Here is a 25,170-nt window from a genome sequence, read left to right on the forward strand (position 1 = left end):
TAAGCTATTTCTTTGTGTTTTTTAAGATCACACTTTACTTAAAACATTGGAAAACTTTTTTTATTTACAAGAAACATACGTCCATACAGTGGGTACGGAAAGTATTCAGACCCCTTTACATTTTTCACTCTATGTTTCATTGCATCCATTTGGTAAATTCAAAAAAGTTCATTTTTTTCCTATTAATGTACACTCAGCACCCCATCTTGACTGAAAAAAACAGATTTGTAGAAATTTTTGCAATTTTATTAAAAAAGAAAAGCTGAAATATCACATGGTCTTAAGTATTCAGACTAGTGATGAGCAAATATACTCGGTGCTCGAGATTTCCCGAGCACGTTCGGGTGTCCTCCAAGTATTTGTTAGCCAGCATAAGTACATGTGGGGGTTGCCTGGTTGCTAGGGAATCCCCACATGTACTTATGTTGATTAAGAGATGTAAATCATTCAGCTGTGGCACTGAAAACTAGATCTCAGAGTACTTACAAATACTCGGAGGACACCCGAGCGTGCTCGGGAAATCTCGAGTACCGAGTATATTCGCTCATCACTAATTCAGACCCTTTGCTCAGACATTCATATGTAAGTCACTTCCTGTCCATTTACTTGCGATCCTCCTTGAGAACGTTCTACTCCTTGGAGTACAGCTGTGTTTAAACTTATAGGACTTTATTTGGAAAGGCACACACCTGTCTATATAAGACTTTACAGCTCATAGTGCATATCAGACCAAATGAGAATCATGAGGTCTAAGGAACTGGCCAAGGAGCTGAGAGACAGAAGTGTGGCAAGGCACAGATCTGGCCAAGGTTATAAAAGAACTTCTGCAGTACTCAAGTTTCCTAAGAGTACAGTGACCTCCATAATCCTTAAATGGAAGAAGTTTGGGACCACCAGAAGTCTTCCTAGACCTGGCCATCCAGCCAAACTGAGCAATCTTGGGAGAAGAGCCTTGGTGAGAGAGGTAAAGAAGAACCCCAAGATCACTGTGGCTGAGCTCCAGAGATGCAGTTGGGAGATGGGAGAAAGTTCCACCAAGTCAACTATCACTGCAGCCCTCCACTACTCAGGCCTTTATGACAGAGTGGCCCAACGGAAGCCTCTCCTCAATGCAGGACATATGAAAGCCCGCACAGAGTTTGCTAAAAAACACATGAAGGACTCCTAGACTATAAGAATCTCTGGTCTGATGAGACGAACATAGACCTTTCTGGTGATAATGCTAAGTGGTATTTGTGGAGAAAACCAGGCACTGCTCATCACCTACCCAATACAATCCCAACAGTGAACCATGGTGGAAGCAGCATCATGCTATGGGGTGTTTTTCAGCTGCAGAGACAGGACGACTGGTTGCCATTGAGGGGAACATGAATATGGTCAAGTACACAGATATCCTGGATGAAAACCTGTTCCAGAGTTCTCTGGACTTCAGACTTGGCCGAAGGTTCACCTTCCAACAAGACAATGACCCTAAGCACACAGCTAAAGTAAAAAAGGAGTGGCTTCTGAGCAACTCTGTGACCATTCTTGGCTGGCCCAGCCAGACTCCTGACCTAAACCCAATTGAGCATCTCTGGAGAGACCTGAAAATGGCTGTCCACCAAAGTTAATCATCCAACCTGAAGGAACTGGAGAGGATCTGCAAGGAAGAATGGCAGGGGATCCCCAAATCCAGGTGTGAAAAACTTGTTGCATCAATCCCAAGAAGACTCATGGCTATACTAGCTTAAAAGGATGCTTCTACTCAATACTGAGCAAAGGGTCTGAATACTTTTGACCATGTGATATTTCAGTTTTTCTTTTTTAAAACATTTGCAAAAGTTTCTAAATTTCAGGTTTTTTTCTGTCAAGATGGGGTGCAGAGTGCACATTAATGAGAAAAAAATGAACTTTTTAACTTTTTTGAATTTACCAAATGGCTGCAATGAAACAAAGAGTGAAAAATTTAAAGGGGTCTGAATACTTTCCGTACCCACTGTATGGACGTATGTTTCTTGTAAAAAAACAAAAGTTTTCCAATGTTTTGGGTAAAATGTGATCTTGGAAAACACAAAGAAATAGCTTATCAGACGATAGGCAAACAGATTATTTTGCATTGACTGAATTACTCATCATGTTGTATACTAATAAGATTTTGTTTCTGCAGATGGTCATTATAACTTTGCCTTTTGCATGTTATGATATAATTTGTGCAAATTTCAAAGAAAACATTTTTGAAGTTGTATAATTCTTGATTAAACTTATATCTCATGATAGAGAGAGAGGATTTTTAAAACTGTTATGATAATGAAAAGCATTAAAATGTAAGAATCATCAGTTTCTATGAAGAATACTGCGATCTTTGCAATTCATTTACATTTTTTTCAACATTTTAAATTATTCTAGGAATGAAAATCACAGTGCTCATCCACTCAAACGTAGGATCATTTCAGATGCTTGTAATATGGGTGGATTTTCATTCAATATTAAATTAAATATAGCTGATTCCCTAGATTTCTGATTTTCTCAAAAGGTAGGAGACAAAAGGTTCTCGTGAAACTCATAGCAGACATTTTCTGTATTACGATGCACATAACCTTACAAAAAGACCAAAGACGTTTGTACAGCTTGCAGCCGCACAACTTTTTTACAGCTCCAATTTGGCTGTAAAAGAACACTCAGATTGTAGACAGGTCACAGGCCAGACTACTGTAATATCACATATTATCACAGTTTGAGATTGCAATCTACATATCCTGGTATACTGCAGACCTCTTCATATACAATTGTAGTAGGAAACTGCTCTAGTACTAAAATTCCAATTATGTAATAATTATTTACTGATCAGAAACTTTTATTTTATGCTACTCGAAAGCATTATTAAATTTCAGTATATTACCCAAAATGATGTTCTATCTAGTAACGAAAAGGTGCAAAGTGTTTACCTTCCCTCATGAAGGGTCACCCCTGCAAGAGATCACTTGAGTCATTATTAATGCAAGAATGATGACCAGTGGGTGCCAGGAGGAAATAGACCTAATTGTTCCTATTATAGTGCCCTAATGAGTGAAGAGTCTGCCATTTTTGTTGGTTAAGTTAGATTTCGTTTTACAAATCTTATTTTCATATTTTCTTTATAGAACCTCGATGCTCTGCACGATCACTTGGGCACAATCTATCCAGGCATGCGTGCTCCATCATTTAGATGTACTGATGCAGAAAAGGGGAAAGGCCTTATTTTACACTATTATTCCGAGAGAGAAGGACTGCAAGATATTGTTATTGGGATCGTCAAGACAGTGGCACAGCAAATCCATGGAACAGAAATAGTTATGAAGGTGAGTTTTTAAGTAGTGTTCCAAACGACAGTATGTTATGTGGGATGATTTAGTGAATACTGCTTTGAGCAGGGGGTTGGACCAGATGACCCAGGAGGTCCCTTCCAACTCTAACATTCTATGATTTTATGTTAGGGCTATTGTTTTACTTCATTCTGGTATTTTATTATATCTTATTATATTATATCTTATATTAGTTTATAGCCATTGTATTCTGAATTTAGGGGATAATCTGGTACCATCACTGCTGTGAACTCTATGAATCCATAGACAAACTGTGATCCAATAATAGTGTAGATCTATCCTGTCATTGTAGCCCTGGTAAGAACTGCAACCTTTTTGTTCTGACGAGTAGTGGCTCTCAGTGATTAGAACTCAACCATTGCTGAAGTGAGTGCATATCGTAGCCATCATTTCGTACAGTGGAGAAATCTCTCTATATAGGATCTGTTACCAAATTTCTAAATGCAAGTTACATACTTTAGGATTAGGAATGAGATATTTTATACTTGATGATTTTAGTGGACTTGCTATGAAAATATATGTCAGAATGGCTATACAAGCCCTTCTTTTTTTCATGTTTAAGAACTTCACGTCATTTGACGTACCAATCCATCATGGTCAGATAGAGGTTCCCGATCCTGTGCGACACAGGAGCTGTGCCCACTCGATCACCACCGGGAGCTCGGCTTACGTGATAGCCATTCCTTGGCTCTCACAACCAGGAGCGATGCCCGCACCACCACTGGCTCTTTAATCCCCTAAATGCCGCAATTGATATAGTGATATAGATCACAACATTTAGTAGGCTGGGAGAGGTGTCTAGAAGCTCTATCTGGGCATACTGTACTGGGCACTACAAGATCCTGGGCATTTTAATGGTAGATTTACAATTTTCACTCAGCAACATCCACATATGGGTTATTTCCAAGTTCAATACAAATTGTGTGACACATTTGACATATTTTGTTGCCATTTTTACCCATTTCCCCTTGTGAAAATGTAGAATCTAGGGCAAAAGCAAAAATTTAGCGGTAAAAATGTACCGTATTTTTCGGATTATAAGACACTCCCCAAATTTTGGGGAGAAAAATAAGAAAAAAATATTTTTAATAAAATGGTGGTGCTTCTTATAATCCTTGCATCTTATTGCTTACCGGGGATGGTGGCTGCGGTGAAGCGGGGTCCCAGGGTTACTGCTGGAGAAGGCAGGAGTGAGGTGATTCTGCACGCCACAGGCAGGGATGAGTGGGGGCTCCGATGTGCGACGAGCTGGTGCGGGGGTCTTGTGCTGCTGCCAGGTTTCTCCGGGTGCCTGGTGGTTGCTGGCCGGTGCTGCAGGTGTCAACGGTGCTGTATGGGTGTCCGGCACTGCCAGAGCACTGGCACTTCCAAGGTTCCATGTGCGGGAATATGGCCACCACTGGGGGCGGCTCATGCGCTGATGGTGATCTCGGGATCAAGATCTCGAGAGATGAGATTTCAGCGCTGAGATCTTGATCCCAAGATCACCACCTGCGCATGCGCTTCCCCGGCAGCAGCCATATTCCCGGAGACCAGCACACATGGAACCTTGGAAGTGCTGGGGCTCTGGCCTGTCGCAAAATGTCGACAGTTCTGGACACGCACGCAGCACCGCTGGGCATCGGAGACACACGCAGCACCGGCCAGCAACCGCCGGACACCCTCTCATCCCAGCCTGCGGCCTACACCCACAGTATCGGTAAAGTATGTTCGCTTTCTAAGACGCACCCCCAATTTCCCCCTAAGTTTGGGAGATAAAAATGCATCTTACAAAGCGAAAAATACTATAATTATTTTTTCTTCATTGCCCAATGGCATAAAATTCTGTGACACACCCGTGGTGTCAATATGATCACTGCATTATTTGAGAGGTTTAGTTTGTAAATTGGGGTCACTTATGGCCGGGTTCTGCTGTTCCTTCTGAGCTTTACACTGTGCCTGAAAAGTAGTTCCTGATTATATCTAGACTATAAGTGCACTCAGGAGAAATTGCACAACAAACTGTGAGTTCCTTTTTTTTCCTATTAGCCCTTATAAAAATTAAAAATTTGTAGCTAAAACATCATTTTAGTGCAAAAATGTAATTATTCTTTCTTCACCGTCCATTGGTATAAAATTCTGTTAGCACATGTGGTGTCAATAAGCTCACTGCATGGCTAGATGAATTCATTGGGAGGTGTAGTTTATAAAGTGGGGTCACTTATAGAGGATTCCACTGTTCTCGCACCTCAGCGGCTCTTCCAACGTCACATGGCACCCTCAAACCATTTCATCAACATCTGAACTGCAATATGGCGCTTCTTCACTTCTCAGCTTTGCATTAGGCCTTGAAAGTTGTTTTTGACAACATATAGGGTATTGGTATACTTAGGAGAAATTGTGTAACAAATTGTAATGTTGCCAAAGCAACATTTTAGTGGAAAAAAATGGTTATTTCCTTTGACTCAGCCAAATATTATACAGTTCTGTGAATAGCCTGATGCTTAAAAATGCTCACTACACCCAAGATCAATTCCTCAAGAGGTGTAGTTTCCAAAATTGGGTCACTTGTGTTTTTTTGCTGTTTAGCATTTCAAGGGCTTTTCAAATGTGACATGGGATTCACAATCTATTCCAGCCAACATTGCGATCCAAAATTCAATTGGCGCTCCTACCCTTCTGAGTCCTGCCATGTGCCTAAACAGTAGTTTAACATCACATATGGAGTATCAGTGTACTCAGGAGATATTTTACAAAAAATTGTATGGTCCATTTTATTCTGTTACCCTTATGAAAATGAAAAATTTGGGGCTGAAGCAACATTTTTCAGGAAAAATGATTTTATCATTTTCACGACTCAACATTATAAAATTCTGTGGATCCCTTGTGGGTTTAAGGTGATCACGATCACCACACTTCTAGGTAAGTTCCCAAAATGGAGTCACTTTTCACTGTTTAGGCACAGCAGGGGTTTTGCCAACGAGAAATGGCGTCCTCTCTTATTCCAGTCAATTTTGCACTTGAAAAGTCAAATGGCATTCCTTCCCTTCTGAGGCCTGCCATGTGCATAAACAGTACTGATGTATTCAGGGGAAATTGCACAATGAATTGTATGGTCTATTTTCTCCTGTTACCCTTTTGAAAATGAAAACTTTAGGGCAATACAACATTTTTGTGAGAAAAAATTATTTATTGATTTTCACTGCTCAACATTATAAAATTCTGAGCAGCACCTATGAGTTCAAGGTTCTCACCACAGCTTTAAATAAATTCCTTGAGGGGTGTAGTTTCCAAAATGGGGTCATTTGTGGTGGGTTTCTACTGTTAGGCACATTAGTGGCTCTGCAAACATGACATGACATCCTCTATTGATTCCAGCCAATTTTGCCCAAAAGTCAAATGGTGCTCCTTCCCTTCTGAACCGTGCCGTGTACCAAAACAGTAGTTTTCCACCACATATGGGGGTATCAGCATACTCAAGAGAAATTGCACAACAAATTATCTGGTCCATTTTGTACTGCTACCTTTGTGAAAATGCCAAATTAGGAGCTAAAACAACATTTTTGTGGGAAAAAGTAAAATTTATTTTTTTCTCCACGTCATATAGGCCCTCAATGTCACTTCAAGCGGGATGTGGTTCCTAAAAAAATGGTGATGTAAATTTTGTTGGAAAATTGAGAAATTGCAAATAAACTTTTAACCCTTTCAACTTCTTAGAAAAAAAAGATGTTTCAAAAATGATGCTTATGTTATTTATTAACTACTTTGTGGGATATAACTATGTGGTTTAAGGTAAAAAAAATTTAGTTTTAAAATTGCAAACTTTTTGCCAAAATTCAGATATTTTCACAAACAAACACAAAAATTAGTGACCTAACCACTACGATAAAGTTCAATGTGTCTTGAAAAAAAATTCTCAGAATTACTGGGATACGTTGGAGCGTTACAGAGTTATTATCTGATGAGGAGGAGGACATTGAACTATTCTTCTATTAAGTTCAAGAGGCAATTGACAAGATGCCAAAACAAGACTTACTTATTATCAGGGGAGACTTGAATGCCAAAGTGGGCTACGGTAAACATGGAACCGCTGTTGGAAACTTTTGTACTACAAATTAACTGTTCATCATGAACACCTTCCAACATCTCATATGGAGACTCTACAGCAAACATCACTGAATGGGGCCTATAAGAATCAGATTTACTACATATGTGTTTACCAAAAATGAAGGTCATCGATCATTACCGTTAAGAGCCAGGAGCTGAATATGGAACTGATCATGAACTTCTGAAAGCGAAGATTAGAGTCAAGCTGCACAAACGGACTAGACAACAGGCTGTATCCAAATTCAATTTGACCAGCATACCTGAAGCTTTTTTAAACTGTCTGCACAACCAATTTTCATCACTGGACACTGATGAAAGAAAGCCTAAGGAATTATCACTGGATAAATATAAAGACTAGTATTACTGAAGAAGCCAGTAAGACAATAAACAAGAGGCAGAAGAGACCTCCCGCAGCTAGAAGAGACCCTTAAGATCATCAAAGAAAGACGAATGGCATAAGCAAACGGTAACAAGCAGGACACAGACAACATCAGTAAAAGACTAAAGAGAGCCATTCGAGCAGACAAAGAACTTGAATTTCAATTTATATGTACAGAGATAGAAAGAGAACATCTGAGGTACAAGACCAGGAAGGCATACCTAAAAGATCAAAGAGATGCAAGGAAAATTTCAAGCGTGGGCATGTTGAAAGACTTCAACAGAAACAAAGTAGCTGACCCAGAACAGATTAAGGAAAGGCGGAAAGAATACATGGAGAAGCTCTACAAAAACGAATCAGTGATACCGGAATAAACTGAGGCGGGAAATGATGGAGAGCTGAAAAGATTCTGTCAAAGAACAAAGCGCCTGGATGTTACAATATTCCAAGAGAGCTAATAAAGTCTTCTGAAGCAGTAGTTGATGTCACCACATGCCTGTGTCAACAGATATGGACAGCTGGTAAATGGCCCAAGGACTGGACACGATCTGTGTTTATTTCTATTTCGAATTAGGGGATGCTGCTGACTATGGAAACTATCAGATTATTGCGTTTATACCTCATGCCAACAAAATCCTACTGAAGATTCTCCAAAGATGGTTACAGCCTTACTTACAAAGAGCTGCCAGAGGAACAAGCAGGATTCAGAAAAGGCAGAGGAATAAGAGATGTAATTGCTAACATTAGATGGATAATGAAAAAGGCCAAAGAATACAAGAAAGAGAACCATTTTGCTTCATCGACTACAGCAAAGCCTTCGACTGTTGATCAGCAGAAACTTTGGTATAGCATAAAGGATATGGGTGTGCCAAACCATCTGATTAGCCTCATTAGAAACCTTTACATTGACCAAAAAGCTACAGTTCAAACGGAACTCAGTGATACGGTATGGTTCAAAGTAGAGCGAGGCGTCAGAAAAGGCTGCATCCTGTCACCATTTCTCTTCAATTTGTATGCAGAAGCATATATAATCATATTTTCAGGAAGGCTGGACTAGCCGAAAAGAAGGAATCAAAATTGCTGGATGATTCATCAGCAATCTTAAATACACAAATGATATAACATTGATAGCAACAAGCATAGATGGAATGAAGGGTTTATTAAGCAGTGTCAAGATTGATCTTTTCTATGGTAATATATGGATGCGAAACCTGGATGTTAAAAAACAAGACAGAAGAAGAATTGATGCCTTTGGAATGTGGTGTTGCAGAAGGAGGTTATCAATACCATAGATGGCAAGAAGAACAAACAAATCAATTTTGCAACAAATCAAACCAGCCATGTCACTTGAAGCAAGGCTCATCAAGCTACGGCCTGCCTACTTTGAACACATCATACGTAGAGAGCAATTGCTGGAGAAAGGCATCATGGTGAGAAGAATAGAGAGAGCAAGGTGGAGAGGAAGCCCAGCAACCCCATGGCTTGATACTATCAAGATAATGATGGTGAAGGTCTACTTATCTATGCTTGCACAACATTGATTTTCATATATAGTGTTCATCCATCAAGTCGCCATGGACCGAGACCGAGCATGCACTAGCTCTAATAGTAAACTCTTGTTCCTGTTCTACATATAGACATTTGCAGCAATGGTCTAACAAAGACCTTATGTACTTGTACAGAACTGTAAACTGGGAATACTCTAATCCAGGGGTCGGGAACCTTGAGAGCCATACAATGTTTAAAACTGAATACAAGTAAATGTGTGCATTTTATGTAAGACTAACACTTTTAAATGCAATAAGTCTCTGAATTCTTTTTAATAATGTTGTTATGCTGTTGCTAACCAATGATGAATAAAGTACTTCTTACCATTAATATACAAAAAAAACCCTGTTTGGGAGAGAAGAACAGACAAATCGCGGCACCCTAAGTACGTAAACACAATATTATAGTCTTTAAAGGGTACACAATTTTATGCACTCACCTGATAGAAGACTAATATGGCTTTAGACTGTGTATCCTCAAAAATCCCTCTCGGATACTTTTTAATAGGGCTTGCAGCTTTCCTCGGGTGGATCCAAGTGAAAGAGACAGAGTCCAGCTCACACAGGATGAGTAAATCAAGAAAGGCACATCCAGCCCATGAATGGCAGCGCTTCCCAGCACTGTGTTTTTATGATACCTGAAGAAGGATATATATTGTATCCGAAACGCGTTGTGTCTCCTCTATTTTAACTTATCAAATAAAAACACATGAAATATCATCTTTGGATGTGAGTTCTGGGAAGCGCTGCCATTCATGGGCTGGATGTGCTTTTCTTACCATTAATGTGACTTCTGGTGCTGCATGGTTTTGCTGATGGCCTTGTAGTCTGGTTGATACGTGGTGAGGTTAAGCTTCATGCAGGCGTTGAGACTTCCATCTGTTAAACGAGATCGTAGGTTGCTCTTAATGTTCTTTAGATGTGAGAAAGACTGCTCACATGCATACATACATAGAGCCAAACATTGTCAGTACAGCAATACTCACACGCTGCAGTGTCTAGTATGTGATGGGAAGTGCCTTCCAAGTTTTGATAATCAGCTGTTCCGCGGGTTGAAGTTTTTTCATTTCTCCCCATTTGTGTTTGCTTGTCAACTCTGCTTGCTGTCGTACAAGTCTTTCTAAATCTTCATTCAGTGACTTGAACATATTTACCCACATTTCTGAGGTCACCAGGGATATAACTCAGGTCGGTGCTGTCCACTGCACACTCGTGTGGATGGGTGACAAACTAAAAAAGATGAGTGCGCTCATTAAATTCTCCAAAGAGCGCTTTGAATGACTGCAGGAGATTAGATGTGAAGCCCGCTCGCTGCTGAAGATCAAGATGTTGAGCAGGGTCACTTGCTGTGCATGAATCTTTAAACTCTCCCAGTTTTTCAAAGTGTAGTAAATGACCCGTTTCAATGTCGGCGATGAAGAGTTCTAACTTGTTTTCAAATGCAAACACTGCTTGTTGAAGGGATAAGACTTTATTTCCAATGCCTTGCATTTTCACATTGAGCTGGTTCAGATGTTCAGTCATGTCCACGAGATAGTAGAACTTCAGTAGCCACTCACACTCAGTGTTAGCTAACTAAGGATTGTCGATGTTTTTCATTTCAAGAAAAGTCCTTCCCTCTTGACAACCATGGCACATTGCTGTGTAGAAGCAGACCAAGATAATTATTCCCAACTTCATCCAGCAGTGTTTTAAACTGGTGATCATTTAAAGCTCGGGTAAAAATAAAGTTGACCACCTGAATGACCAGCTAAATCACCTCACCAAGCTGCTCGCCACACATCTGAGCACAAAGCGCCTCCTGATGTAGGCTGCAGTGAAAACTTAGGATAGGTCTCTTTTCATGTTCACGAAGAAGCGCTACAAATCCTGTTTTTCCCCACCATGCATGGAGCACCATCAGTACACACTGAAATAAGTTTATCCATCAGTAGATTTTTTTCTGTAGCAAGATCAGTGAAAGATTTGAATAAATCCTCCCCTCTTGTTGTCCCTTTCATAGGCAATAGGCAAAACAGCAAGACTTTCCTGACATAGTGTGTCACTGAGAGCATACCTTGCAATCACGCTGAACTGGGATAAATGGCTTACGTCTATTGACTCATCCAAAGCGAGAGAAAAGAATGGTGCTGCATTTATGTCCTTCACTGTGTTGCTTCAATTTGATTTGCAATCATGATGGCACAATCGTGAACAGTTCTTGCCGACAGAGGCATGTCTTTTATTCGTTTGATTATCTTGTCTTTATTCGAGTTGTAGTTGTACAAAAATTCATTGGCAACATCAAGCATGAATGTTATGGCATACTCCCCATCTGTGAATGGCTTTCCGTTTCTCACAATTCCTAAAGCACCAGCAGAGCTAGCCGAATTCCTGTCACCTTGTTGGTTCCAAACACGGAGTTGCTGCTGACTAGCTTGCACTCTGCATGGTAGCGCATGACATGCTTTCTTCCTGCTGTCCCCGCATGATATTTCGATGCAAATGTAGTATGGCGTGTGTCAAAGTGCCACTTTATATTTGACCATTACATCGATGCAATTTTATCATTGCATATTAGACGCACTGCAGAACTTGCTCTCTCCACAAATGCGAATTTCTCTGTCCAATCCTGCTGAAAAGTATGATACTCCTCATCTTTTTTTCTTTTAGCCCTCTTCTTCAATAAAAGGGTTGCTGTAATTGGCTAGCTGACTACTTGATTAAAAGGAGGGAAGTTTACTTCCTGACCTTACAACGACCTTCTGATCCTCACCACAGGAAGACTTCACCTGGGATATAAGGCACCCGCTCTCCTGACAGCTAGAGTGGCGCTTGAGTGAGCGGAGCTCAGTTGCTGCTAGGCTGGGGTGTGGAGAACACCGGCTGACAGCACGGGAACTCCCTATACCTGATGGTGAGCTTGCCTCCGGTCTGCGCTTAATAATTCTGCTCCCGGTCATGAGGGACAGTCACTCCCACTTCTGCTCCGCTCCGGTCATGTCCACAGAGCAATGTCAGTGGCAGTTAGATGAGCAGTCATCTGGGGTCTTTAAAAATGGTTTGTGGAATTCAGGGAGGGTTTAGGGGAGCCGTTTTTTTCTCCTCTCCTCGGAGCTGATTTACTATACATCCGGCACCATGTAGGTCCAGGCCAAAATCCCATGAGAATGCTTTATATTTTTAGCGTTATTATTTTTTTAATTAAAGATTTGTCTGCGAGCCAGACGCAGCCATCTTAAGAGCCACATCTGGCTCGCAAGCCATAGGTTCCTGACCTCTTCTTTAATCCGAGATCAGTGTGTAGGGCACTGTTCCACAACTTCAGTCATCAAGAACCACCAACAGATCATGTTTTCAGGATTTCCTTAGTATTTCACAGGTGATAATTGCATCGTCTGCACAAGTAATGATTCCATCACCTGGGCAATACTGAGGAAATCCTGACAACATGACCTGTTGGTGGATCTTGAGGACTAGAGTTGGGGAACACTTGTGTATGAGGAGCTGAGCTGTAACATCAGTTGTTGGGAATGGTGGATCCTGTGTTGTCAGCTGTTTATAGAGGTGTTACCTGTCATTGTAATCCAGTTGTATTGTGGACTTTGGTAACATCTGGTTTAAATACAGTGTAGGACAGTTTGTGGATGTTACATTTAAGCAGCTAATAATTAGTTAATTATATGTTGGATGAGATTCTCCTGCATTAGTTGGTTCTTTATAAAATCTTAAATTTTGTGCTGCAATTCATTAAAATATTTAAAAAAACTTGAACATCTACATTATTTACACCATTAGTCACACTTTTATTAGCTCATTACCATTGCTGTGGGTTTTTCTTCTAAGCAGTCTCTTGGCAGGAGGGGGAATATACTTATTCAGGATTATTTAGGATTTACATGGGTGAACATTGCATAGAATTAACTGCCTGAAATTTGATGATAATTGACTTTGTCCCTTGGTTACAACATAAAATATAATCTATTATCACAGTATTGCCACTTCTTAAAAATAATTAGGAAAGCCGTTGCATTAAATGTTGTAAATTAATGTTGTGTAGCAGCTGTAATATTCAATGTAATGAATATCAACATAGCAGTTCTTAGCAGATCTTAGCAGTTGGCAGCTGTTTTCCATAGAGGTGGGTTTTGAAGATGGTGAACCAAATGGGCAATCAATGATCCTGTACATGTCCAGCATATGGAAATTCAGAGCTTAATTTGCAGCGGCACACTTGTCGTGTGTATTAAATAGTCTTCCATTAGTTATCGTGGGCACCCTGCAATACTTGCTTTCCCCCACATCAGTTGCAGATTGCTACCAGGACCAAATGAGGAAGAAGAGGAGGAGAAGAGGCGAGGGCCTCTTTAACGGGGCTTCCCACTTATCATGTGCCATTTCTATTATTGGCCTCATGTTCCATGGTCCAGATACTGTATGACTACTACCAGCCTCCTCTGTACCCTCTGTAGCCAAGCATAAGATAATATATGAAATTTAATCCAGACTAGGAATCTATTGCATGGATACATTTACAGATGATAGATTATATGTGCATAGCTAAGGCTCATTTACCCCTTGCCTGCAGTGTAGGGTAAACAGATCCATGCACCTCCCTCTATCACAAAAATGAGGTCAACTGTGCTCCATCTAGCCAGCATATCTTGGGGTTCACATTTTCTTTTTTTGCTGAATGTAATAACTGCACTTTTCCATGCAGAGACACTCAGTGGAAAATACTTACACTATGCAGTATATGTTTTTATTTTTTAATAGAATCCTATGTCCGATGCCACTGTCATACTTTATATGAATATGACCACGGTTTTGGATACCTTAGACACATTCAATAGTTTTCATGAAGCCTAACCAAATACATAAAAATTAGTTTGCTTTTTGATGTCTTTACTAAGGTTGTTCAACAAAGAAATGAGGAGTTTGACCACACACAATTCCTGATAGAAGAAAAGGACTCCAGAGAAGAAGACTTTTATGAAGACCTGGACAGATTTGAGGAAAATGGAACTCAAGAATCCCGTATCAGTCCTTACACATTCTGCAAAGCCTTCCCTTTTCATATAATGTTTGATAGAGATCTTGTTGTTACACAATGTGGAAATGCAATCTACAGGGTTCTTCCTCAGGTAACTCGTATCTATCTATCTATCTATCTATCTATCTATCTATCTATCTATCTATCTATCTATCTATCTATCTATCTATCTATTGTCCAGAAAAATGAAGGCAGCACTCCAATAGAAAAAACAAAAATGGTTTATTGGCCCATGTGCAACGTTTCAGTGCAGGATGTGGACCTTTCTCAAGCTTGAGAAAGGTCCACATCCTGGACTGAAACGTCGCACATGGGCCAATAAACCACTTTTATTTTTTCTATTGGAGTGCCGCCTTCATTTTTCTGGACAATAGCATGAGGTTTGGTATATACCTGGAAGGATTTTTTGCACCCTTTGTTTTCTTTTGGTGCTGCTTTTTGTTTTCTTTTTCTATCTATCTATCTATCTATCTATCTATCTATCTATCTATCTATCTATCTATCTTTTAAATCACAGAACGTCTATTAGAAATTTCTAACATATTAATAACTTAATTATAGATGTTAAATGATTTGGATTTCAGATTGTCAGTTTTAACTAAAGACAGGAGTAAATCTCAGAAAAGGGGACAAAAAGAACATTTCCAAACCTTTCCTTTAGTAATATTTTCCTCCTTTCCTCTGATAGGATCAGTTCCTATTATTGGTTAATTACAAGCTTACTGGTTAAATACAATACTTAACAATTTCCATCTTTTCTGCTGTCAGCACTGTTCTGGTCCCACATGACAGCTCCACTTCTTTGATAGCTCACACATGGACCGTTGCCTGTGGCAGAGCTACAGTACTTCCAGCAATGTAAGCTTTATGTAACCTCAGAACGAGGTTTCATAGACTTACATTGAGAAAGCAACTTCCAGGTCACTCCCAAACTGATGTGTGAGTCGGTTAGTCTGTTTTCAAATCACATGGGTAAGAAAATAACCGAAATGGCAGTAGAAACCGGGGAATATGACACATCATTACAATTACATGCATAATTATGATGGATTATGATATATATTTTTTCATGGGACATCTTCTTTAATTTACTTGTCAAAGCAAAAACTTAGCTATCATTAAAGTGTTATTTAACTTTGTAAAAAAAATTGACAAGTCATACATTTTTTTTACATACAGTGTCTTGAAAAAGTATTCACAACCTGTGAATTTTGCCACATTTTTTCACGTTACACCCACAAACGTAAATTTATTTTTGGGAGATTTTATGTGATATACCAAAACAGAGTTGCAAGGGTTAGTGAAGTATAAAGAAAATGATACATGGTTTTCTAATATCTTAAAAATATAAATCTGAAAATTGTGACATTTATATTCAACCCTCTGTAGTCTTATAGTCCTAAATATAATCCTGAGTGACCTACTAACTCCAGATGTTACATAATTAGTAAATTGAGTCCATCTGTGTGTAGTTTATTATAAGAATAACTACAGCTGTTCTGTGAGGGCCTCAGAGGTTTGATTGAGAATATTAGAGATATACATCATGAAAACCAAGGACAGGTCATGAAGAAAGTTGTGGAGAAAAACAAAGCAAGGTTCGGGTATAAAAACAAATAGGCCGAGCTCTGAACATTTCACGGATCACTGTTCAATCCATCATCCAAAAATAGAATTTGGCTTGCACAACTGCAAACCTACATGGCTGTTGTGAATTAGACTTTTTGGCTCCCTCTTGTGGTCACTAGTGATATTACTCTGGGATTGTCTTTCTTCAGTTTGGCACTCACCTGGGTCATTAGTCCAGGGGTGTCGCTATATAAACTTCCTGGATCCTTAGTCCAGTGCCTGGCATCGTTGTAATCAGATCCTTCTGTTGCTCCTGTCTGCTGGTCCTGGTTCTTGCAAAATTAAGCTAAGTCTTGCTTCTTTGTTTTTTGGGTTATTTGCTTTGCTTCTATTTTTGTCCAGCTTGTACTAAATGTGAGTTCTGACCTTGCTGGAAGCTCTAGGGGGCTGGTGTTCTCCCCCCGGCCGTTAGTCGGTTCGGGGGTTCTTGAATATCCAGCGTGGATATTTTAATAGGGTTTTTGCTGACCATATAAGTCATCTTACTATATTCTGCTATTAGCTAGTGGGCCTCTCTTTGCTAAATACCTAGCTCATTCTTATGTTTGTCTTTTCCTCTTACCTCACCGTTATTATTTGTTGGGGGCTTGTATCCAACTTTTGGGGTCTTTTCTCTGGAGGCAAGAAAGGTCTTTCTTTTCCCTTCTAGGGTTAGTTAGTTCTCCGGCTGTCGCGAGACGTCTAGAACCAACGTAGGCACGTTCCCCGGCTACTGCTATTTGTGGTGCTAGGATTAGATATATGGTCAGCCCAGTTACCACTGCCCTATGAGCTGGTTTTTTGTGTTTGCAGACTTGGTATTTATTCCTGAGATCGTCTGCCATTGGGGTCATAACAGTATGCCAGGCCGACATTGAATGTTTAATGCATTGCAGAAGTGGGATAATAAGAAAGGAAATTCAGAGTTTTTTTTTTTTCTTTCCTCTCTTCCTCCCCTTTACTTCTGAGTGGCTTGAGCTTGCTGCAGACATGAATGTCCAGACCTTGATTACAAGTGTGGACCAGCTTGCTGCTCGTGTGCAAAGCATACAAGATTTTGTTACCAGTAGTTCTATGTCTGAACCTAAAATACCTATTCCTGAACTGTTTTCTGGAGACCGATTTAAGTTTAGGAATTTCAGGGATAATTGTAAATTGTTTCTATCTCTGAGACCCCGTTCATCTGGAGACTCAGCTCAGCAAGTTAAAATTGTTATCTCTTTTTTACGGGGCGACCCTCAGGATTGGGCCTTCTCGCTAGCGCCAGGAGATCCGGCATTGGCAAATATTGATGCGTTTTTTCTGGCGCTCGGATTGCTTTACGAGGAACCCAATCTTGAGGTTCAGGCAGAAAAAGCCTTGCTGGCTATTTCTCAGGGCCAGGATGAAGCTGAAGTGTATTGCCAAAAATTTCGGAAATAGTCCGTGCTTACTCAGTGGAATGAGTGTGCTCTGGCCGCAAATTTCAGAAATGGCCTTTCTGAAGCCATTAAGAATGTGATGGTGGGTTTCTCCATTCCTACAAGTCTGAATGATTCCATGGCGCTGACTATTCAAATTGACCGGCGTTTGCGGGAGCGCAAAACCGCTAATCCTCTGGTAGTGTTGTCTAAACAAGCACCTGATTTGATGCAATGTGATAGAATTCAGACCAGAAATGAGCGGAAAAATCATAGACGTCAGAATGGGTTGTGTTTTTACTGTGGAGATTCTACACATGTTATATCAGCATGCTCTAAGCGCCTAACAAGGGTTGTTAGTCCTGTCGCCATTGGTAATTTGCAACCTAAATTTATTTTGTCTGTGACTTTAATTTGCTCATTGTCCTCTTACCCTGTTATGGCGTTTGTGGATTCAGGTGCTGCCCTGAGTCTTATGGATCTGTCATTTGCCAAGCGCTGTGGTTTTGTTCTTGAGCCGTTGGTTAATCCTATCCCTCTGAGGGGTATTGATGCTACGCCATTGGCGGAAAATAAACCGCAGTTTTGGACACAGGTAACCATGTGCATGACTCCTGAACATCGGGAGGTGATTCGTTTTCTTGTTCTGCATAAAATGCATGATTTGGTCGTTTTGGGTTTGCCATGGTTACAGACTCATAATCCAGTCTTGGATTGGAAGGCAATGTCTGTGTCAAGTTGGGGCTGTCAGGGTATTCATGGTGATTCCCCGCCGGTGTCTATTGCTTCCTCTACTCCTTCGGAAGTTCCTGAGTATTTGTCTGATTATCAGGATGTGTTCAGCGAGTCCAGGTCCAGTGCTCTGCCTCCTCATAGGGACTGTGACTGTGCCATAGATTTGATTCCAGGTAGCAAATTTCCTAAGGGAAGACTATTTAATCTGTCTGTACCTGAGCATACCGCAATGCGTTCGTATATCAAGGAATCTCTGGAGAAGGGGCATATCCGTCCTTCCTCTTCCCCTCTTGGTGCGGGATTCTTTTTTGTGGCCAAGAAGGACGGATCTTTGAGACCTTGTATTGACTATCGGCTTTTGAATAAAATCACTGTTAAATTTCAGTATCCTTTGCCTCTGTTGTCAGACTTGTTTGCCCGAATTAAAGGTGCCAAGTGGTTCACCAAGATAGATCTTCGTGGTGCGTACAACCTTTTGCGCATTAAGCGAGGAGATGAATGGAAAACCGCATTTAATACGCCCGAAGGTCATTTTGAGTACTTGGTGATGCCTTTTGGGCTCTCTAATGCTCCTTCAGTGTTTCAGTCCTTTATGCATGATATTTTCCGGAAGTATCTGGATAAATTTATGATCGTTTATCTGGATGATATTCTGTTTTTTTCTGATGACTGGGACTCGCATGTAGAGCAGGTCAGGATGGTGTTTCAGGTTTTGCGTGAGAATGCTTTATTTGTTAAGGGCTCAAAGTGTCTCTTTGGAGTACAGAAGGTTCCCTTTTTGGGGTTTATTTTTTCCCCTTCTGCGGTGGAGATGGACCCAGTCAAGGTCCGAGCTATTCATGATTGGACTCAACCCACATCAGTTAAGAGTCTTCAGAAGTTCTTGGGTTTTGCTAACTTCTACCGTCGTTTTATTGCTAATTTTTCTAGCATTGTTAAACCTTTGACGGATATGACCAAGAAAGGTTCTGATGTTGCTAACTGGGCTCCTGCAGCCGTGGAGGCTTTCCAGGAGTTGAAGCGCCGGTTTACTTCGGCGCCTGTTTTGTGCCAGCCTGATGTCTCACTTCCCTTTCAGGTTGAAGTGGATGCTTCTGAGATTGGGGCAGGGGCCGTTTTGTCACAGAGAGGCCCTGGTTGCTCTGTGATGAGACCTTGTGCCTTTTTCTCGAGGAAGTTTTCGCCTGCTGAGCGGAATTATGATGTTGGCAATCGGGAGTTGTTGGCCATGAAGTGGGCATTTGAGGAGTGGCGTCATTGGCTCGAGGGTGCTAAGCATCGTGTGGTGGTCTTGACTGATCACAAAAATTTGATGTATCTCGAGTCTGCTAAACGCCTGAATCCTAGACAGGCCCGCTGGTCATTGTTTTTCTCCCGTTTTGACTTTGTGGTCTCATATTTACCAGGTTCAAAGAATGTGAAGGCTGATGCTCTTTCAAGGAGCTTTGTGCCTGACTCTCCGGGAGTCGCAGAACCGGTTGGTATTCTTAAAGAGGGAGTTATCTTGTCAGCCATTTCTCCGGATTTGCGACGTGTGTTGCAGAGATTTCAGGCTGGTAGACCTGACTCTTGTCCACCTGACAGACTGTTTGTTCCTGATAAGTGGACCAGCAGAGTCATTTCCGAGGTTCATTCCTCGGTGTTGGCAGGGCATCCGGGAATTTTTGGCACCAGAGATCTGGTGGCTAGGTCCTTTTGGTGGCCTTCCTTGTCACGGGATGTGCGGTCGTTTGTGCAGTCCTGTGGGACTTGTGCTCGAGCTAAGCCTTGCTGTTCTCGTGCCAGCGGGTTGCTCTTGCCCTTGCCTGTCCCGAAGAGGCCTTGGACACACATTTCCATGGATTTCATTTCAGATCTCCCGGTGTCTCAGGGCATGTCTGTCATCTGGGTGGTATGTGATCGCTTTTCTAAGATGGTCCATTTGGTGCCTTTGCCTAAGCTGCCTTCCTCTTCCGATCTGGTTCCTGTGTTCTTTCAGAATGTGGTTCGTTTACACGGCATTCCTGAGAATATTGTGTCTGACAGAGGATCCCAGTTTGTTTCCAGGTTCTGGCGATCCTTTTGTGCTAGGATGGGCATTGAGTTGTCGTTTTCGTCTGCCGTTCATCCTCAGACTAATGGACAAACGGAGCAAACTAATCAGACTCTGGAGGCTTATTTGAGGTGTTTTGTTTCTGCGGATCAGGATGATTGGGTGACCTTCTTGCCGTTGGCTGAGTTTGCCCTTAATAATCGGGCTAGTTCCGCTACATTGGTTTCGCCATTTTTCTGCAACTCTGGTTTCCATCCTCGTTTTTCCTCGGGACATGTGGAGCCTTCTGACTGTCCTGGGGTAGATTCTGTGGTGGATAGGTTGCAGCAGATCTGGAATCATGTGGTGGACAACTTAAAGTTCTCACAAGAGAAGGCTCAGCGTTTTGCCAACCGCCGCCGCGGTGTGGGTCCCCGACTTCGTGTTGGGGATTTGGTATGGCTGTCTTCTCGATTTGTTCCTATGAAGGTCTCCTCTCCTAAATTTAAGCCTCGCTTCATCGGTCCTTACAAGATATTGGAAATCCTTAATCCTGTGTCCTTTCGCTTGGATCTTCCGGTGTCGTTTGCCATTCACAACGTGTTCCATAGGTCTTTGTTGCAGCGGTACGTTGTACCTGTGGTTCCTTCTGTTGAGCCTCCTGCTCCGGTGTTGGTTGAGGGCGAGTTGGAGTACGTGGTGGAGAAGATCTTGGATTCTCATCTCTCCAGGCGGAGGCTTCAGTATCTGGTCAAGTGGAAGGGCTATGGTCAGGAGGATATTTCCTGGGTGGTTGCCTCTGATGTGCATGCGGCCGATTTAGTTCGTGCCTTTCACGCTGCTCATCCTGATCGTCCTGGTGGTCTTGGTGAGGGTTCGGTGACCCCTCCTTAAGGGGGGGGTACTGTTGTGAATTAGACTTTTTGGCTCCCTCTTGTGGTCACTAGTGATATTACTCTGGGATTGTCTTTCTTCAGTTTGGCACTCACCTGGGTCCTTAGTCCAGGGGTGTCGCTATATAAACTTCCTGGATCCTTAGTCCAGTGCCTGGCATCGTTGTAATCAGATCCTTCTGTTGCTCCTGTCTGCTGGTCCTGGTTCTTGCAAAATTAAGCTAAGTCTTGCTTCTTTGTTTTTTGGGTTATTTGCTTTGCTTCTATTTTTGTCCAGCTTGTACTAAATGTGAGTTCTGACCTTGCTGGAAGCTCTAGGGGGCTGGTGTTCTCCCCCCGGCCGTTAGTCGGTTCGGGTGTTCTTGAATATCCAGCGTGGATATTTTAATAGGGTTTTTGCTGACCATATGAGTCATCTTACTATATTCTGCTATTAGCTAGTGGGCCTCTCTTTGCTAAATACCTAGCTCATTCTTATGTTTGTCTTTTCCTCTTACCTCACCGTTATTATTTGTTGGGGGCTTGTATCCAACTTTTGGGGTCTTTTCTCTGGAGGCAAGAAAGGTCTTTCTTTTCCCTTCTAGGGTTAGTTAGTTCTCCGGCTGTCGCGAGACGTCTAGAACCAACGTAGGCACGTTCCCCGGCTACTGCTATTTGTGGTGCTAGGATTAGATATATGGTCAGCCCAGTTACCACTGCCCTATGAGCTGGTTTTTTGTGTTTGCAGACTTGGTATTTATTCCTGAGATCCTCTGCCATTGGGGTCATAACACATGGCCACTAATTAGAGAAATGGCCAAGAGGTCCATGGTTACTTTGGAGAAGCTGCAGAGATCCACAGCTCAGGTGGGACAATCTGTCCACAGGAAAAGTATTAATCATATACTCCACAAACCTGGCATTTATGGAAGAGTGGCAAGAAGAAAGCAATTTTTGAAAGCAAGCTATAAGAAGTCCCATTTGCAAAAATCCATATCTAGGCTTCGGCTAGCCAAGTACACCAACACACCTACAGAAATAAGTGAGACTCCTACACCAAAATTAAAAATATCAATGTTTTTCATACTGCAATAAAGAATGAACACAAATAATTAGTCCATGATGAAAAGGCGACAAAGAAAGGAAACAAATACAATTAATAAAATGTAACCGGGCAAGATTGGAACAAACATAAAGTGCTCAGGTGCTGACAATAGATGCATAAATAAAGTCTCAGTTTAATACCCAAGCACCCGAATGGTGCCAACCTGTAGTTTGGAAGTAGCAATGGGTATGAAACTGTGACTTTATTTATGTTTCTATTGTTGAACTTGAACACTGTTTGTTTCTTTTGTCCTGCAGGTAGCATTTTATTAATTGCTCAGAGCCACTTATTAACTTTACAGTATTTGGCATGTATAAATTCTGTTTGTAGCGAGCTACAAAGCTAAGTTCTTATTTAGCACATTCACATTTTATTGGTAGCGTTAGGTTATAGATATATTGGATATAGGATGAGTAACTATTTGACAGCTTAGGCTACGTTCACATTTGCGTTGTGCGCCGCAGCGTCAGCGCCGCAGCGCACAACGCAAACAAAAACGCGGCAAAACGCACGCTAAAACGCTGCGTTTTGCGCCGCATGCGTCGTTTTTGGCCGCAAGTTGGACGCAAAAAAAATGCAACTTGATGCGTTTCTTGCGTCCAACGCTTGCGGCCATGCGGCGCTAAATGCAGCACAACGCATGTCCATGCGCCCCCATGTTAAATATAGGGGCGCATGACGCATGCGGCGCCGCTGCGGCGCCCGACGCTGCGGCGCTGACCGCAAATGTGAACGTAGCCTAAGTTAGAGGAACACTTTGTGATACTTGAGTAATAGTCTTATTTGGCACCATTTATTACTCTGTACCTGCTTGCCATACCTGTATGCTATATAAAACATGGATATTCAATATTAATGTTCCTTTCCTCACAAATTTATAGCTCCAGCCTGGAAACTGCAACCTGCTGTCAGTTTTCTCCTTGGTACGACCCCATATTGACATAAGCTTCCATGGAATTCTGTCTCATATCAACACTGTGTTTGTCCTGAGGAGTAAGGTAAAGGATTAATAAAGTTATGAGTGGACATATATTTTTTTCCACTGTGAGTTACTGTATAAACTACAGATTCAAATTATGGATCGTGATAAACCTGCCTAAAAGGTTATGTGTTTAGGACAAAGTTAAAACTGTAGATGTTGGAAATTAGGCCGGCGTCACACTTAACGTATTAAAAATCGGTCCGATTCTCTCGGCCGAGAGTCGCACGAGTGTACTCCATATGGTCATCCATTTGCAATATGATGATGCAATTTCCTCGCATCTATATATCCGTATGACATCCGTATGCAATCCGTATGCAGTGCGATTTTATCATGAACTTTTACATACAGCAGTTCTCTGTCATTTACACATCCTTTTAAAACTAAATATTCTTCAAAACACATATATATATACACTCACCGGCCACTTTATTAGGTACACCTGTCCAACGTCTTGTTAACACTTAATTTCTAATCAGCCAATCACATGGCGGCAACTCAGTGCATTTAGGCATGTAGACATGGTCAAGACAATCTCCTGCAGTTCAAACCGAGCATCAGTATGGGGAAGAAAGGTGATTTGAGTGCCTTTGAACGTGGCATGGTTGTTGGTGCCAGAAGGGCTGGTCTGAGTATTTCAGAAACTGCTGATCTACTGGGATTTTCACGCACAACCATCTCTAGGGTTTACAGAGAATGGTCCGAAAAAGAAAAAAAATCCAGTGAGCGGCAGTTCTGTGGGCGGAAATGCCTTGTTGATGCCAGAGGTCAGAGGAGAATGGGCAGACTGGTTCGAGCTGATAGAAAGGCAACAGTGACTCAAATCGCCACCCGTTACAACCAAGGTAGGCCTAAGAGCATCTCTGAATGCACAGTGCGTCGAACTTTGAGGCAGATGGGCTACAGCAGCAGAAGACCACACCGGGTACCACTCCTTTCAGCTAAGAACAGGAAACTGAGGCTACAATTTGTACAAGCTCATCGAAATTGGACAGTAGAAGATTGGAAAAACGTTGCTTGGTCTGATGAGTCTCGATTTCTGCTGCGACATTCGGATGGTAGGGTCAGAATTTGGCGTAAACAACATGAAAGCATGGATCCATCCTGCCTTGTATGGAGCATCTTTGGGATGTGCAGCCGACAAATCTGCGGCAACTGTGTGATGCCATCATGTCAATATGGACCAAAATCTCTGAGGAATGCTTCCAGCACCTTGTTGAATCTATGCCACGAAGAATTGAGGCAGTTCGGAAGGCAAAAGGGGGTCCAACCCGTTACTAGCATGGTGTACCTAATAAAGTGGCCGGTGAGTGTATATACGCATATACATACATACTAGACAGATTAAAAGCCGGAAAATGATCTGCCGAGTACAATATAATAACAGTGACAGGTTAGAATAGAATAAATAGAATAGAACTATACACATAGAATATATATATATATATATATATATATATATATATATATATATATATATTTATATATATATATATACATGTCAGTTACACACACATATACTGTATATATATATATATATATATATATATATATATATATATGTATGTATTTATATTGCACAGAAAGATAGATAGAAGAAAAGCTGGTAATTCATCTGTTGGCTTCTGTAAAATCACTGCAGGAGCCGACAGGATAGAAGACATGGTTTACATACAGTAAATAGATGCAGAATAGGCAGACATATAGATGTCAGTGGCCAATCCAATTAGTAGTGTGTGTGTGCAAATTATAGGACATGTATGTAATTAATAAAAGATTCTTTTTGTGGAAAAAAATGGTGTGGGCTCCCGCTCCTGCTCTTTTTCAAAACCAGCAGAGGGAAAGCCAGTGCCTGGGGACTGATATTAATAGCCTAGGATGGGACCATGGTTATTGCTCCCCCCCACCTAAAAACATCAGCTCCCAGCCGCCCCAGAAAAGGCACTTAGCTTTGCTCATCCCGCTTGCCCTGTAGCGGTGGCAAGTGGGGTAATAGCTGTGGGGTTGATGTCACCTTTGTATTGTAAGGTGGCATCAAGCCCACGGCTTAGTAAAAGAGAGGTGTCAATAAG

At 41.4% G+C, this 25,170-nt stretch overlaps 1 protein-coding gene across 1 annotated transcript in view; it reads left to right on the forward strand.

Moving 5' to 3' along the window:
• GUCY1B1 (guanylate cyclase 1 soluble subunit beta 1) overlaps nucleotides 1-25,170 on the forward strand; it is a 99,714-nt gene that overhangs the window by 41,583 nt on the left and 32,961 nt on the right. Inside the window, exons 5-7 of the mRNA XM_077279395.1 lie at nucleotides 3,120-3,317; nucleotides 14,246-14,476; nucleotides 22,998-23,114. Coding sequence (XP_077135510.1) covers nucleotides 3,120-3,317; nucleotides 14,246-14,476; nucleotides 22,998-23,114 — 546 coding nt within the window. The remainder of the gene's footprint in view (nucleotides 1-3,119; nucleotides 3,318-14,245; nucleotides 14,477-22,997; nucleotides 23,115-25,170) is intronic.

This window comes from Ranitomeya variabilis, chromosome 1 (assembly GCF_051348905.1).
Source record: "Ranitomeya variabilis isolate aRanVar5 chromosome 1, aRanVar5.hap1, whole genome shotgun sequence".
NCBI classification, from domain to species: Eukaryota; Metazoa; Chordata; class Amphibia; order Anura; family Dendrobatidae; genus Ranitomeya; species Ranitomeya variabilis.